The sequence below is a fragment of the Diprion similis genome, chromosome 2 (assembly GCF_021155765.1).
Source record: "Diprion similis isolate iyDipSimi1 chromosome 2, iyDipSimi1.1, whole genome shotgun sequence".
Lineage (NCBI taxonomy): Eukaryota > Metazoa > Arthropoda > Insecta > Hymenoptera > Diprionidae > Diprion > Diprion similis.
This window is the reverse complement of record NC_060106.1, coordinates 10,460,462-10,477,002: the sequence shown is the minus strand read 5'-3', so window position 1 is coordinate 10,477,002 and position 16,541 is coordinate 10,460,462. Positions and strand designations below refer to the sequence as shown.

General features: G+C 37.4%; 3 protein-coding genes across 6 annotated transcripts in view; 1 reads left to right on the top strand and 2 right to left on the bottom strand.

The window, feature by feature from the left end:
• Positions 1 to 8: 8 nt before the first annotated feature.
• On the bottom strand, positions 9 to 1,702 carry LOC124416460 (nucleoside diphosphate kinase 6-like). Its single transcript, XM_046897573.1, has 3 exons — positions 1,474 to 1,702; positions 864 to 1,167; positions 9 to 667 (listed from the first exon to the last, which is right to left on the bottom strand). Exons 1-3 carry the CDS (start codon positions 1,549 to 1,551, stop codon positions 483 to 485), a joined length of 567 nt encoding a protein of 188 aa, XP_046753529.1. The 5' UTR covers positions 1,552 to 1,702; the 3' UTR covers positions 9 to 482.
• Positions 1,703 to 2,609: 907 nt separating this feature from the next.
• LOC124416251 (sperm flagellar protein 2-like) lies at positions 2,610 to 8,596 on the top strand. Its single transcript, XM_046897178.1, has 3 exons — positions 2,610 to 7,574; positions 7,684 to 8,046; positions 8,180 to 8,596. Exons 1-3 carry the CDS (start codon positions 2,610 to 2,612, stop codon positions 8,456 to 8,458), a joined length of 5,607 nt encoding a protein of 1,868 aa, XP_046753134.1. The 3' UTR covers positions 8,459 to 8,596.
• Positions 8,597 to 10,791: 2,195 nt separating this feature from the next.
• LOC124416430 (protein bicaudal C homolog 1-B) overlaps positions 10,792 to 16,541 on the bottom strand; it is a 43,985-nt gene continuing 38,235 nt past the window's right edge. For 3 of the 4 annotated variants that reach the window (XM_046897504.1, XM_046897505.1, XM_046897507.1), the window contains 4 exons: positions 16,273 to 16,517; positions 15,860 to 16,082; positions 14,915 to 15,034; positions 10,792 to 14,649 (listed from right to left, as the gene is read on the bottom strand). In XM_046897504.1, coding sequence (XP_046753460.1) covers positions 14,537 to 14,649; positions 14,915 to 15,034; positions 15,860 to 16,082; positions 16,273 to 16,517 — 701 coding nt within the window. In that variant the 3' untranslated portion in view covers positions 10,792 to 14,536. The remainder of the gene's footprint in view (positions 14,650 to 14,914; positions 15,035 to 15,859; positions 16,083 to 16,272; positions 16,518 to 16,541) is intronic. The other variant, XM_046897506.1, reaches the window with a different exon arrangement.

Here is a 16,541-nt window from a genome sequence, read left to right as displayed (position 1 = left end):
GTTTTCTATTGCTACTGAATGAATATGTTTTATAAATTTCCCGTAATTTGATTTGTATAACATAGAACAGGAATTGATACACATTCAATGTCAATGTGTATTTCTACAATGAAAATGGTGAAATCCTCAATATTCAGTGCCATTCTTGTTTCATAAAGTACAGATTCAGGTACATGCACGCAATTACAACGATAACAAGTAGCTAGAAAAGGATGAATGAGTAAGATGACTACCAAATTCACAACCTACTTTATTGCTGCTTTACCTTTATTTATCATTTACATAATCAACTATTAGAATGTATACTTGACTCTTATATACAATACATCATTCTATACATATCATTGGTAAATTGAGCATTCATGGTAGAACAGAAAGCTGAAATAAGCAGCCCTGATATTTTTAAAGAACTATGAGGTATGAAACTAACTGGTCATCCCTTATGAAAAAAGTTTAAGGTGTTTGACTGCTAACTTTAAGCCTCAAATTATTGTATCTTGATCACTCTTGTTTATTTTCCTAGTTCTGTCAATGGTGTGAATGAATAGAGATGAATCAAAGTTTAGATTTCCTGAATTGTAAAAAATCTCTTCATTTGCAAACCATTGTTCTATGTTAAATTCTTTGAAAAATATGGCCATTTCTCGTTTCGCTGATTCTGGAGAGTCTGAAATATAAGAATATTATCAATGAATTTTACATAGGGCTATTTGAATTACATATGAACTGGTACACTAAAAATCTTAGAAGTGTATGTTGAAGTTAATTCAGAAGACACTTAATAGTGGAAAGCATAAGGATTCAGAAATTCTTGAATTTATTTTGCTTATGTACGACGAATAAAAGTTCTCTCATGTTGTTACCTGATCCATGAGTTGCATTTCGTGTATCGGACAGTCCATACATCCCTCTTATACTATGAGGTGCATGAAATTGGGCTTGATAAACTTTTGTGGGACCCATCAATTTTCTCCACTTAGCTATAGCATCATGAGCCGTCAGAATATGAATGTCCGAAGGGCCGCTGCACATAAAGGTCATCAATCTGTTATAGAAAAATTTCTCCTTGTGATCTGCATAAAACGATTCTGCCTCCATTGGTGTTATTATCGTTCTACGAGATCTGACAACTTTGAAACCCTCATCAATTATCAAGTCACGAATTTTCTGGAAGTTGAAAGATTTTTTCATACAGCACACATGCGCATCTCAACACTAATAGTTCACATTTTTTTATAGCCATGCTTTTGACATTAGAGACACGCTCAATTTAATTTATTCACCAAGGTGTCCGATAACTTTTTTTATTTATCTTCATCGAGGTTACATTAAGTTCTTTGCATAAGCGCAATGCAGGTGATGACGTTCAATGCATTCTGAGGTGAGGATTACTCAAGAAGGTCGCAATATTAATATAAATAATCGATCCTGCACACCAGGCGTTTTTTCATTTGAAATTAGATACTAATTTACCTGAAGAACAAACGGAGATTTAACTACATGCGGCTTTAATATTGCTAACGTAAGTTGGAGAGGTTGTTTTGATTTCATCGCAGCATTTTTTATTCAACCGAAAGTTTAGATGACGTTAACTGTTATTGCGCCACTGTTAATATTTTCGAATCTTTCATTGCCACATCATTTTTGGCAGAGCTCCGCACCTTGATGTCTATCATACACAATGGTACACAATTACAACAGCTGAGGCAGTCAACGGCTGAGGACTGAGCAGCACCGAGCAGTAATGAGAACAGCTGACAGGCCGCTTAAGATCCGCGCCATGCCGCAAAGCGCCTGCGCAGGCTCCGATCAAAACTTAGAGCATATACAGTAATATGCTCTAAGGATCAAAACTTCCATTTTGACCGCACGTAGCGCTACGACAGCGAAACCACGGACTAGGATATATTGTATTGGCGTGGTATTGGCACTTGTGCTAGTATTTACTCTACTGTTGAGTTAAATATCAATGTTCCATTTGCGTTAAACATGCCGAAGTACTTATTAAAAACGAATGATAAAATTTTCATTTATGATATTCGTTTCGTAAATTGCTTGCGCCTGACGCAGTAAACGCTGGCAACCAAACACACACGGTTCCAAAGGCATGCATACCTACTATAAGCATATTCGGATGAATCGAGATGGCAGCATCAACTCACCAACCAATTGTTCCGAAGAGACATTGCAAACATTTATTTTCTTTTTAACTGACCTTTTTTGAGTCAGTTTATTGCTCAAATTTTCAACTATGATTTTCTATTCAATCGAAATAGTAAAAAATATGATAAGAGTAGTCTAACTAAGTGTTTGAATCCTAATGAAATACAGCATCTCTCATATGTACTGAAGATGTCGACTAGAACTAAAATGCAACCAGTACGGCTTGAAATTGCCTACAAAATCGATGTAATGAAATACAGTTTCACTGCAATGAATTAACATCACTACTGCACTTAGCGTTATTAAAAAAATAATTTCTCGGTCTTTTCGCAACGGTAACAAAATTTTTTGCATCCGCGAATGTAAATACTGAACTCGTTACTTACCGCGTAGTGCTGAAAATGAGTGAAGTTTTAAAAACTTGGTTTCAAAATAGGCTAGGAATAATGATCGATCTACATCCGGACGTTTTTGGTTTAATTACCAGAGACGGAACTCTTCTAGCTCAGCTTCTTCACAGTTACGACATAATCGATCACGCCCAGATGAGCACGATACGTAGCACGGAGGACCCAGCATTAGCAAGAGTTAATCTGAAACTTCTTCGCGTATGGCTCAAGTTTATCGGAGTTGATTGTGACGATAATACCATCGAGGAGATATCCAACGGACAAGGTACCACGGCGACACGACTTTTCTACAAGATTTTCGTCAGCTTGGAGGGTAAAGACAAGCTTCACTTTATTACCCAACAAAAAGAAAGAGAAAAGTACATTCCAAACTCGTCAAAGTTTGACGTTAGCACAGTCCCAGGTAAGTCACCGTCTCCGGTATATTCCGAAAATCCGCTTGCTGGCCAGCTTGTAAATAATGCAAGCGTAATCGCTTGGCATCGCGATAAATTCGAGGCAATCTTAAATAGGTGCAAAATTGCCCGAAAATTATGCGTATCAAAGCAACAGCAAGTACGCTCCACCGAAAAAATACTACCAGAGAACATCACGGAAAAAGAAAGTGAGATTCGTATGGATTATATACGATCACTTCCGGAGCAAGAAATGCTGGAGTTGCACGATTTTAGTTGCCAGCACAAAGTACGCAGTCCAGAAAAATATACGTATCATGAGCTTTGCGACGAGAAAAAATTTGGTGAAGGAATGGAGCTAGCATCGGCTGATCCAGAGGCTGCTAAGACGTATGTAAAATGTATGAAAGATCGAACGCGGCGAGTATCGCAAAGCTATAGATGTAAAAGTCAAATGGAAAAATCTCTGATGGTGAAATTGTGGGAAAAACAAGTGGCCAACCAAGAAACTGAATTTGATCAAGCTATCGCTAAGAAATTGTTCTCTCAGTCACAGTATGAAAAACAAATGATGACAAAACTCTGCGAAATTCGCGACCAAAAGCTAAGGATGGCAAAGAACAGAGGAATCGTTAATAAATTGATGGAGGAAAGAATAAAGACCGAACACAATACAGACCTTGCTAGGGAACATGAAGTTGTCGTCAGAGAAGGTCAGGATATTGAGGCTGAGTGTGTGAGACAGTGTGAATTGCATAGAAGAATTCACGAACGAAAAATACAAAATAGTCATCAAAGAAATTACCTTATTTGTAGTGATGTCTTGAATGATCTCATTGACATCGCTGTGCAGGCAGCCATTTATCGGGAAAGCAACGATAATTTTATTCCGGCCAAGATTTGGGCTGAATGGAAAGTCTTGTTCATCAAGAGTCAACCAATTTTTGCATCAATTGAGAATATCGAATATCTCAGTGACGTGAAAACTGAAGATGAAGTAGAAGATATTTTTAGAGTAGAAATTGAGCGACAAGAGGTTCTCAATGACGCTGATTTCGATAATTATTTGAACGTAAGCGCACCTTGGGACGAATTTATGCCAGATGTTGATTTGGAAACCGAGGAAATACTTAGGCTTGGGATGATTGTACTTGGTTACATCGTCCATCGTCTCCTAGATGACTTGTATTCCCCAGAGCCAGAGCCAGAGCCTGCTTCAGTACCCAAAGTGTCCTCAGCTTGCATCCTTCTCGGCGTATTGGACACATCTGTCTATCCAATAATACAGTCATTGCTAAATCACCGAGGAATTAAACTCATTTTCATGGAGGATGCAATAAATTACTGCCTCCGATGCTTCAAAGACGAAATGAAGGATTTCTCCTACATCGATCTGAGTATCATGAAGTCTAAGAACAAAGTATCGTCGAAAACTGCACTAAGCAACGCAACTTCACGCGGGAATAAAAATACTGCTCTTAAGAAGAAGGCAACACCTATGGCACCTTCAAAAAACACCGAAATAACAACGCGTGTTGTTGATAAACATACGCAGACACCTCGCGTTATTCCAAATGAAGATATGTCTCCGGATCTTTCAAATTCCGCATTCATTGGCAAATGGGTATATCAATTTCTCACTCTCGGCCAGCCATTGTCCAATGAATTGAACACGAAAATCCTTATCGAATACATGAAGAGTTTGACTGACATAGAAGGATGGGTTTTAATAGATTACCCCAACACTTTTGATCAGATGGCACAACTTGAGTCGGCTCTCACAGGTATTAAATTGCCTATGGATAAAAAAATCTTTGGTGATCTTGACGGTAATGTTGATGACCTGAATCAGGAACCTCCGAGGATAACGTACGAAGATGAGAATTCGGGCGAGTTCTCTCATACTTGCAGAGAATCTAGACTTGTCTGCAACCCTATACCGAAAGTAGACAGGGAAGCATTGAATTCTTACATGACAGCCTATATTCGAGCATTACCAAAGCCTAAAAATATGCACATACACGAGGAAGATATTTTTGAGGTACTTCCGGAAGACACAACGTCATTGGATGCCTTTTACACTGCTCAAGGCATTGCTTATGCCGTCTATTACACATCCTTCGATCTATTCACGCTTAAGCGATTATGTAGACTCGCCATCGGAGACATGTCATTTCCACGAGTTCCATCTGTTGAACTGTTCGGCGAAGCTTTGTATTCGTTAGAAGATGAAGAGGCAGATCCACCCTTGAGCAAAGCTCCGATAGTCAAACAATTCGTACCCCGTCCTGAACCGGTGAACGACGAATGGGGAGGAGAAAGTGATTATGAAGATGAAGCTGCAGACTATTTGAACAACACTGTTAATACTGTAAATGTCGAACCGATTCCACCAAAACCTGGAGAAGATGGTTGGGATTGGATCAAGTTTCCTCAAGCTCCGTTACTTTTGGAGGCCTTAGCAAACCTGTGGGAAAATATGGAAACTATTTATATTGAGGACCTTAAGGAAATATTCTTTATAAAAAGAGTGCAGTACGCACACATCGTGCCCTACCGAAACTACGTGACTAAACACATGACAGACTTCATTCAACGACCTGATTCCAAACAAGAATTGTTACACAACTTTCATAGGAGTTATAACGATATTGCGATGGACATGCGCGATGACTTGGATGTCAAGTGTGAGTTGCACTGTAGAGTAGCCGATTTCCAGAAAGCACTTTGGGAGATTTGCGACGAACGACGAAAACAAGCTGAGGAAGAAAGGCAGCGAATAATCAGATTGGATTGGACAGCTGAAGAAATGGTCGTCTTGGCTAATCTCTACATATGCATGATTGAAGCTGAAGTAGATAGATACATCGATACCGTACAACTTCTGCAGGATTATTACACTTCTATGTTGCAACGACCTATCTCCGAGAATCGTTTACCGAAGTTTCCTCTTCAAAGACTGGAAATAATTTCAAACGAATTGATGACCTCTCCGTCAGTTATATCGCTTATAAAACCTAAAAAACATGCGGCAAAGGAAACAGCATCGTCGAAGTCGAAAACTGGCAAAAATGTTGCTAGTCAAGTTCCACATAAAGCACCTATCATCGACTGTAGTCGTATAAAAAACCAGATTGCTGAATTGCTAATTTCTGCTGAGGAAGCACCTGACCTTACCAGAGAAATTGTCTGCTACCAAGCGGTACATGCCAATGTCATGTATGTACAAAGTATCGTTGATTCTCAGGCGTTGTCGTTGTTAGAAAGATTGAAGAAAGAACAAACATCTTTTACCCCCGACGCTAAAGGTAGAGTCCAGGTGTCCAAAAATCAATTACTACTCACAGTAGATGCTGAACTAATGGCTGAAATTTTCAAACGAGGACCTGACTTGTATTGTGAATGGCGATCTGCCTTGCAATTTGAAATAAATAGAATGCGCCTCAGACTAAAGTTGTTAGACAACGCTGCTCTATCAGACATCAGTTTTCTCTATGACACTATGCAGCGATGTTTTTTAAACGTAATGAATGCTACCAATGATCGCTACAATAGGGAGATAAAGAGCGTAAACGAAATGGCATCAGTATTTTGTTTGGCAATCGAAGAAGAAATACCAATTCAAGAACAGTTACTATTGGACGAAGACCGCTTCGTTGTCAGATCAAGCGTTCTAATGTATCCTGATGAACCAACTCCTCCTCCTGAGCCAATATCTGAAGAAAAATTACCCTCACAATTTCGTATGGGACAACTTGGTCGCCTAATGGATATATTCCGGTATGTGGCACCCCATTGCAGTCTTCCGGAACGCTTTTTCACTTATATCCTCGAGGATATCGTCGCCTGCGGCGAGGACGAAAGTGGAATGGCCCATCTACCTTCATCGTGGTCAGAACTGCGTCCCTGCGATGTCTCATACTTGGTCACAGAGATATTTGGAGACACGGAGTACGTCGATTGGAGGGAATTCATCATCTATGCTATGGACATACCGATGCCCAGCGATGAAGAAATCCTAGATATGAGATTGCAGTTTGTAGCCATGGACCCGAACCTGACTGAGATGGTAACTAGGGATCAATTTCATTCCATCAAATTCTGGTTCACAAATTGTGACCTGAAAGACCCGGCCTGCAAAAATCTTCTCCACGAGGATTATCAACGTGATGAAGAGGAAATGTACGAGGAGGAACGAGAATACACAAATATCGAAAAGACCTGTGGATTATTCCTGCCAAACACGCCGTCTGAGTCGAAAATATCACTATACAGCAACAACTCCATCGTTGATAGTACATTTTCGGCAAGCTCCCGCAATATGTCTCCGCAAGAAACCGTGCGACTGATGCTTGCGAAGGAATTATTATGCGAGATGTTTGTATCGGGATGCACAAATGTGAATTACACCGCGTTTCTTCTGGCGTTATGCAAAGGTTACGACCCAAGGGAAGGTCTGGGCAAGGCATTAACTCTGGTTCTCGGTGATATAGTTTGTGTGTCCGAAAAAGAGGGCGAGGAGTACGTTGCCGAATTATTAAAGCAACAACGCCTTGCTGCCGAAGAGATGGCCATGAAAATTGATGAATGGGAAGCCGCCAAAGAGGTTAGTTCAGTATTTAGATTATTCGGTACATGTGACGAATTGATTGAATTTATCCGAACCGTGTAACCCGAACGGATCAGCCTATTCTGATGATGTAATATTCTTTCAGAACGTGTCAAACGTCATAAACGATGTCCTGAAAACCACACTGGACCTAACAGAAGGCATCACGATCACAGAGGTAGTCGACCTAGATGACAGAAATGAATCAACCGTCTCTCAGCAAAAACGGAATACTAGTATCGAGTATGCGAAATCACAATCACGTGGCAATTCTGGACTGTCAGCACCTAATGTAGTACCCTCGATCCCCTATCCTTTTTCCCCGTCTGGTAGCAAGGCATCTGATAAGTACGGATTCGATCAAGAAATTTCAAGATCGACCATTTTGGCCGAAGGATACAGCAAGGAATCCTTAGGCACCATCGGCAAGCCCGTCATTATTCATTGGGTACCTCGGGAAGCTTGTCAGGTACGAGATAAAAGGAAAATTAATTTTCATCGTCAATAATTTAATGGATCTGTAAGTGTAACCGAAGGTTACGCAGTAGCTGCAGAAGATCAATGAATCGTCTGAATGATGTATACTTTATTTTCATTTACAGGCAGTACTTTTCGCTACCTTACCTTGGCATGCACGGCAACCTGACATCCTAGGGACGACTTCGTGCCTACGTGATTGCCTGGACAAAGTCTACGCTGATCTCTTAGATACAGATATTAGGAACGAGCAGGACTACGTCCTTTCTCACCGGCTGGTGAATCACGGGTTTATCACAAACCTCCTGAACTCTACCAGTACATTCACGACGAAAAATATTGGAAACATCCTTCGTAATCTGTTGAGCAAGAGATCAGATCTTAAACAGATGAACAACTGCTGACTGGAGGTGTTAAAAATGATGAACAAAGTGCATCACTTACCTTCAGTAAACGTGACGTGACTGTACAAGTCACGACTTGCGTCATCATGCCTATAAATTCATTTGTTAACGGATTTGTGATTCGTGATGAATAATAAGAAGCTGGAATCATCATCATCGATGGACTCACGTGAATAAGCTCTACCAAGAATAATTTTAGCTATAATGATGTTGGGTTCTGGGTGATGTGCAGCCTTCTGGAATAATAATTCCATGCATCAAGGAATGGTGTACAGAAATGAGTGTGTCAAAACACGTGTACAAATGGATAAACAGTACGTTTTACGATTAGCTAGATAATTTATTGCACACTATCATTTTACGTCTTTAAAATATTTCAACCTACATGTTATAAGATGATGTAATAAAATTTCATTTCGTTTTCTGTTCAGTATCTACAGATCTGTTTCGTAACCATAAACCGGTTTTGGCAGATTCTTTGGATGGAAGAAATGAAGGTTTTTCTTTTTTCTGTAAGATACTCAATGGACATAATCTCGAACATTCGTCGTCGTAACAGTAATTAGCACTGGTATAAGATATTAAATTTTCTGAGGAATGAACGAATATCTGGGAATCAAACGGAATTTAAGTAATACGAGACTCGCTATTTTTTTTTATTAAAAATTGCAATACAAAATTTCTCATTCATTTTAATACAACGATCACATGCTTTATTCTGGGAATCAATATAAGTTTTCTTCATAGCAATATAAATCAATATAGAATGTATATGTATATGTATAATATGTGATTTCTTTTTTATCAAAATATAACATTATATCATATAAAAATAGCATGCTGCTTTACTATAAAATATATTTTTCGCATCGTAAATTTATATTATCGAATAATATTAATAATTAATAAGTTGCTGCACCTGCGAGATGGGCGGGCACGTCCCTTGATTATCATTGTTATTATTAATTTTTTAATTACATAACAGAGAGATGTTATATTTAAATAATTAATTTTAGCCACCTACCTTATGACAATTTGATTTATTCAACGCATTACTTGTTGGAATGTTGATTATTATAATACAATTTTCAGACACGAGCAAACAGGGCGTGTAAAATTTGTAATTGAAATAACAATAATAATGTAGTGATCCTAGTTCCGTAAGTACGGCGGGCACTTGTTGGCAACATTTATACAATACTTACGAATATTATAAATCGCGATGAATCTCGATAGCTTCAATTAAAGTTTAATTGAACGTTGAAACTATCGACATTCATTGCGATTCTCTGATTTTTCTCTTTAATTATTAAAGACTCATATAGCTGTACGCAGGTGAAAAGAAATATCATCCCTAATTTGTATACAACAATTTTCAAATATTATCAAATGCGTCGCCACGGTTGTATCGCCTTAGCTACAATAGAGAACAGTTTGAAAAGATGTTACGCGAAACTTGATATCTCTTGGCAGCTTTGCAATTATGAAATACTAGTAAAAAATTAAATAGTTTTATTTATTCGAGTCTTTTCTTTTTTCAAGATATCAACAAATGCCTATATTGACCAACATTTTAACCAGCCGTTACCGTTCGAAAAGTAAGTATTATTAATTAGTCACTTTCCCTTTGTCATTTTTAAGAACTCCGACAGGTAATGATTTTTTATTATATCAAGCCCTGTTGGCTCCATTTAATACTAGATGAATAAATTTACGTAAGATAACGCCGGGATTCTCACGATCATACTAATCAAAGCTAACAAATCACACGATTAGTTATCATATATTAAGTATTTTCTTGTTGTTTTTCTCTTTTCATTTCTGTAATGACTATATAGCATGGGTAGAAAATATGCAATAAAACCAAGTTTTTTGCAACAATATCAAGGATACATATACATAAAAAATACATATTTTCTATAGGTATGCAATAGTAAGTTTACTAGTGATCGGTGTATACCGATCGTAACATTATTTGAACGAATAGACTTTCAGGCGTATTTATATTGTTACGTGTCATGATATTTGCCACATGCAAAAAAGATGTCAAAAAATACTAATCTCTATATACGTATAAGGTGTGTGTGTGTGTGTGTGTGTGAGTATGTGTATATATATATATATATATATATATATATGTATATATATATGTTTATATTTGAATCGGTTTGAAAGGAAAACAAACCGAGGTAAGATGGTTGAACGAAAAAAACCGAATGGAAAAAAAACATTGAAGATGTTGCATATTTTCCTTCGTACATTGCGTAATCTCAATGAATCGCACCGCAGGTACGATGTACGCTGGAGTATATAACCGATATAAAGGAGATTCGTTTAAATATATTACACGTCATTAGGTGTATACTTTATTTTTCAACAATCATTAATCTACCTAATCAATAAACAACTATGTAGGAACATTAGACTCGTTGGATCAGTCATATCCAAACAGCTTTGGTATCTGATCACGGACATACGATGCAATTCGCCGTAGCTTCATCCCCCCGCAGCTAACAGCGAGCGTCTACCGTAAAATTTGCGGTATCAATTTGTTCGTTTACCTCTCACCAAGTTGAAAATTATCGTAAAAAGTTTCAACGCTTATCGGTTTTATTACGAATATTAAGAAAATCTATCAAATCGAATACTTGTTACGGATTTCGTTTTACCAATACAAAATATTTATCATTATTATTATTGATATAATGGTATGTATAGGTAGACGCACAGCAACGCGTAGGAATCGCATCAGAAGCCGGCAAAAATTATATCACCGTATCGCATTAATTAAACGTAGAAGTGAATTGAAAGTATATAATTCTATGGTATTTTCACTACATCAAACTATCAACGAAATGAAAAAAAAATCCATAAGAATAGTAAAGTAGCAGTAGTAATAATAATAATAATAACAATAACAATAATAATAATAATAATAATTTTAATAATAAGAACAACAATAATAATAAAGACGATCACACAGGCACATTTTTAATTACTTATTATATAATTCTGAATAATAGTAATAATTTACGCTTAAAACTTCACAAGTTTAGTCAACAACTCTCAGCGGTAAAATCGATCGCTAGGCATTCAGAAGCTCGTGCAAAAATGCCTTCCCGATTTTTTTAAAGCGGTGTCCTAATCGATTTCGACTCTGATGTATATACCTTCGAATATCAAAATCCACTATCTGAAATGTGAAAAAGGGCTTATCAACAGCCTTATTCTATACGCGATTCTGAAGAAAAACACTCCAATGAATTTTTATTTCTACCTCAAAGTTTCGGATACGTGGACTTTGATATCTGAAAATATATACGTCAACGTCGAGATCGACCAGAGGCACCCCCTTAAGGCCAGCTGGTGGTTCTGCATCGTCAGAACCAAGATGCCAGTTTTTTCTTTTTTTTCCATTATTATTGATTTTTCACAGATTCGCCCTATTCGGACATTGTGCTGAAGTGTGATCAAAACATACGATTGATATGCTCTGGCGGTAATGTATGAATGGAAAGAGATTAAAAAAGAAAACTGACCTCTTGGCCCGTAATACCCTATACACACTGCAAGTCACTGCAAGTCACTGCAAGCGGCGCGTACGTGAGCTGAGCTCATTACCTAACGCATTCTTTGGTTGGCGAAAAAAAAGAAAAAAAAAAACTTTAAAAATTAGAATAATTTATAAGTTACAAATGGAATATCTTACTTTCGTAAAATGATTTTTAACGACTACTAGCTTTTTCATTTTTTCACACATCCGAGGTTCGTAAAATTATAATTTCTTCCCATATTAGGCTGTCATCGCAGCTGCAATATTGAGTGCGATGCAATATAATGTATTTGTATTAACCGTTATTGTTCATCATTTATATAGTGGATTTCGTTAAAAATGTGCTGCCACCATATTAATAAAACATAGTCCGCACCTTCGAGCAAAATCTATACGTTTACTACTCATTTTACTTCATAATTTTCTCTTTTATCTAATATTTCTTAAATATAATTTGCGTCCGTTGAGCGGCGTACATTTAGCGACCTTCTTCAATTAATAAATACTTTGTTACTTTATAAAACTCGAGAAGACAACAAATAAAATACATCGTCGCTGGAGATTATGCAAAGAAAAATCATGCACGAAATAAATTTTCGATTAATGGCCAACGAACGTGCGATATGTACCAGTTATGCCAATGTACAAAATATAATTTTCTGAAATTTGATCCACGCCAGCGTAAATCTTGAAGAAAACAAAATTATATTCAACTTGTGAACCTAAGACGAATTTATTTCGTACTGAATTCTGCTGTTGACTATTACCGCTACTACTCGCACGCATTATTTGTATCCATAATTAGTCAATCAAAGTCTATCGCAAAAAACAAAACTGAGCGAAAAAAAAATATGCATGAAAAAAAACTCACTAAAAAAAAAATTCATATTATTACATACGAAGACAAATGATTATTTTCACAGGAAGATTTGAATTTATACTCCAGTCAGTGTAAGTGTTCAGTCTTAGCTCCCCTTCAATTTTTTATCATATCGTGATATTCCGAATATACGTAAAAAGAGCACTAAATGCAACATATCACAACGAATAGAAATAATTTCTAAGAAGCAATTTCTGTGTCTATAAAAAAAAAAAATTGTATATTTTTCAAATATATTTGCAATGGAGACAATGCAAAATGATGGAAAATAGAGAAGAATTATTATTATTATTATTACACAGTAGTAACAAATATCTTATACTGACAAAAACGTCAGCGCTTCTGTATACAGTCAAATAAATATGTTTCACCATAACATCCACAAAAGAGTAAACATATTTCTCGTATACCAAAACTTAAAGTATTTTCGAAAGAACGAAAAACTGGCCAAAGCTTATACACGATTATTGTCATTCTGGATTGTCGTTACAGTGCCATGAGTTTCGAGTAATAGCCAACTTTGTAGAAAAAAAATGAACCGCCACATGGTGACCGATTTCCTTCGCACGAGATTATTCATGATTTTCAATCGCTGAAACTTTCCAACGTGTTGTATAATGATCCTCGAGCTTAGTCTGAATTAAACATTTTCCGCTAAGTTTCGAACGGCGCTAAATGTAGTTGCCAACGGGACCCCCGCGCCCATCTTCAAGTCTAAAGCCTCCCTAAACTTTACTTTAATTTTGCATAATTAAGAAACGTGGTACTTGTTTGAACGCAGTCTGTTTCTCCGACAGCTGACACACATACGCACACAGACAAACACACGACGTAAAGACATTCCTACAGTGTATGAACCGAAAATCGACATCGATCGATTAACCAAAGAGGAAAAAGAAAAGAAAAAGAAAAGTAAAGAAGTTCTAGCAAATCATGCGCTCGCGAGTTATTTTCAATTCTAACTATCATACCTTATCGTGGAAGGGTTGAGCATTATTTTGCAAGGAAGGAAAAAAAAATTGCAAAAAAAAAACACTGAAAATAGTAACGATTATTTCCTTAACCTATGTAACGCACTTGGTAGAGTACGAGTGACGAATGAGTGTGAAATAAAAAAAAAATTGCAAAAAAAAAAATTATTATCAACGATTCCCGGTTACAAAAATAATCATTACCCTATTCTCTTCCAAGTACAAAATTAACATGCATGATTTTTTTTTGGGTTTTTTTTTTTGTCGAACGGCACTTCCTTACTATATTGACCCGAACATTTGCTTACTTTAACTTAAACGGCTTATACTTTTAACGAATTATTATTATTTTTTTGTATACTTTTTTTATAATTTTCTTTTTTTAACGTTTTCAAATATTTTTATTTGCTTTTGTTTTTTGTTGGTCTTGTTTGTTGCGGATTGACTTTTTCTTTGTATTTGTTCGATCAGGTATTTTTATACTCTCGTGACCGGTTGGCAAATGCAAAATGCCAAGTCCGTGTTGCCGTTAAATTATTCCTAATCCGTTACATTTCTCGCAGGTAGTATATGTTTATACAATTCGGGCTAAATGGACTCCGTTGACAGCAGTTCTTTTCGGGTCGCGGATTCTTCACGGCCCAGGTGAGTGTCGGTAGTACGACTAGTTTTTATTACCAATTGTCCAAGCCACACTTGCTCGCCGACGCTGAGCCAGCGGCTGATATCTTGCGTTCCGCACCTGGTGCGGCGCTGCCGGAAAATGGACTAGACCGCTTGTTCATTTCTGGAAAATTGAGCGCCCCAAAGAGGTCAGGTATACAGACTCGGTTTTTCCGCCACAACGTTGATGAGGCCGAAGGCAAATCGCGGAGAAGGTCTTACGGTTGCCTACTGATCACGTATCTCTGTGGCATTGCATTTCGTTTGTGATTGCAGGACTACTTTCCGTACGGCCTCCTCGACGCGAGAAACATCACATTTGCAATCGAAAGCAGCACTCGTGCAGAAAATATGGAGAAGCATGTATGGCAAAAAACCCACTTACGTACCAGATATTAGAAGCATTATTTTACGCCGGGCACCCCAAGCTGTTATTCCAATTTCGCACAGGTCCTTTTCGGTCAGAGACGGAAATGTTGCCATATCCACCTCGTGGGATGTGAACAAGCCTGTCAAGCATAAACACCACCGTGCCGTTTTGGAAACTCATACTACGTAGCTATACCGTAGCTGACGGAATTTTCAATTCCACATTGAAATGAGTCAATGGAAGGAAAATAGAATTAAAAAAGAACCCCCTTGTAGAGTTATACATGTGTATAACGTATATGAATGTTGTTAATTCTGTTGGATATGCTAGTTTTTTTTACCAAAATTAGTAGAATGAATTAGGAAAGATGCGAATGGAGAAGAGAGAAATCAAATCGTTTTAAAACCTTGATCATTTATCTTATTAAAATTGACGGCGTGCAAAAGCGAAAGCATTAAGCATTACGATATTTGTGTCAATGTTGTTATTAATTTTTCAGACGCACTTCAGATTTTATCGCAGTATAGATTGCAGGCGGGAATAGTTTGGATTGCCATTTAAATTGGATAATTTTTTTTAAACTCTAGTCCTGCCTGATATAACGATCGAGTAGAAAGTTAATTACAGTGACAATTGAAGACTTCGCCAGTTCAAGTACACGCTCTTTGACTTTCTTCTTTGTAATTTATGAAAAATATGAATTTAGACGTTTGCAATAATCATGATTAGTCAGTGAAAGAATGGAACATCTGGAATTTTCCATCTCGTCATTTAAAACCAACGACCCAGTATCACGAAGTAATCTGTCAAATGTTAGCACAAATTACTGCAATTTCGACATCTGATGTATTTTAAGCAAACTCAACTAACATTCAAACACACGATATCTCTCACCTGTATCAAGAAGACATAAAGCAGCGGTAAAGAAGAATGAGCGAATTAAGAACAGTTATTCAAGACTTACGTATATATTTTTCCAACCCAACGCTGGCCAGCATCCCACCGAGGTCTGAGTAGCGCTGCGAGACTATCTTGTTTACGTGTGACGTAGGTGTGTGATCCATGTAATTTGATGCCATTCCAATACGATCTTTTCCGGCGCTTCCAGGGAGGCAAAAATCCATTACGGTGTTGTAAACTGGGGTTGTAGGTTCTTTCCAAAGATCGGCCGGACTGAATGTAGAATCCTAAACCAATTGAAGTAACGCGTTATATTATTATTATTATTAGTATTATTATTATTATTATTAAGAGTGTGTCGATTGAATTCCACATGTTGAGGACACAGTGTTGTGAAAAATCTTGACACTTATATGAGATGTCTTGATAACTTGAAAAATGTCTGATGTATAGTCCATTTCAATGGCGTTTGCTTACCGTCTTTTGTTCTTTGTCACTCTGCATCATCGAAACTGTTTGGCTCAGCCCGTAACCAGCCCACGCAGAAGTAGGTACTCGGTACTCCGATGGAGAAGGCTTTGCTTGAATTGCTTGAACGGCCATCAACTTCTTCTGTTCATAGTCAAACGGCGTCAGGTTGCTCTGAGCCGCCATTTCTAGAGTCTTCTTCTCACAGCCGGGTGCTCGGCGATCGGGAAGATCGGAGAGCATGCTAGATAAATCTGTAAATAAAAGGTATCAAGAAG

Excerpts from the sequence above, each read along its gene's own strand:
- LOC124416460 (XM_046897573.1), bottom strand. The coding sequence starts at position 1,551 with ATGAAATCAAAACAACCTCTCCAACTTACGTTAGCAATATTAAAGCCG. Across the intron at positions 1,168-1,473 it reads AATCTCCGTTTGTTCTTCAG|AAAATTCGTGACTTGATAAT; the intron begins GTAAATTAGTAT and ends TTCAACTTCCAG. Across the intron at positions 668-863 it reads AAATGCAACTCATGGATCAG|ACTCTCCAGAATCAGCGAAA; the intron begins GTAACAACATGA and ends CTTATATTTCAG.
- LOC124416251 (XM_046897178.1), top strand. The coding sequence starts at position 2,610 with ATGATCGATCTACATCCGGACGTTTTTGGTTTAATTACCAGAGACGGA. Across the intron at positions 7,575-7,683 it reads AATGGGAAGCCGCCAAAGAG|AACGTGTCAAACGTCATAAA; the intron begins GTTAGTTCAGTA and ends ATATTCTTTCAG. Across the intron at positions 8,047-8,179 it reads TACCTCGGGAAGCTTGTCAG|GCAGTACTTTTCGCTACCTT; the intron begins GTACGAGATAAA and ends TTTCATTTACAG.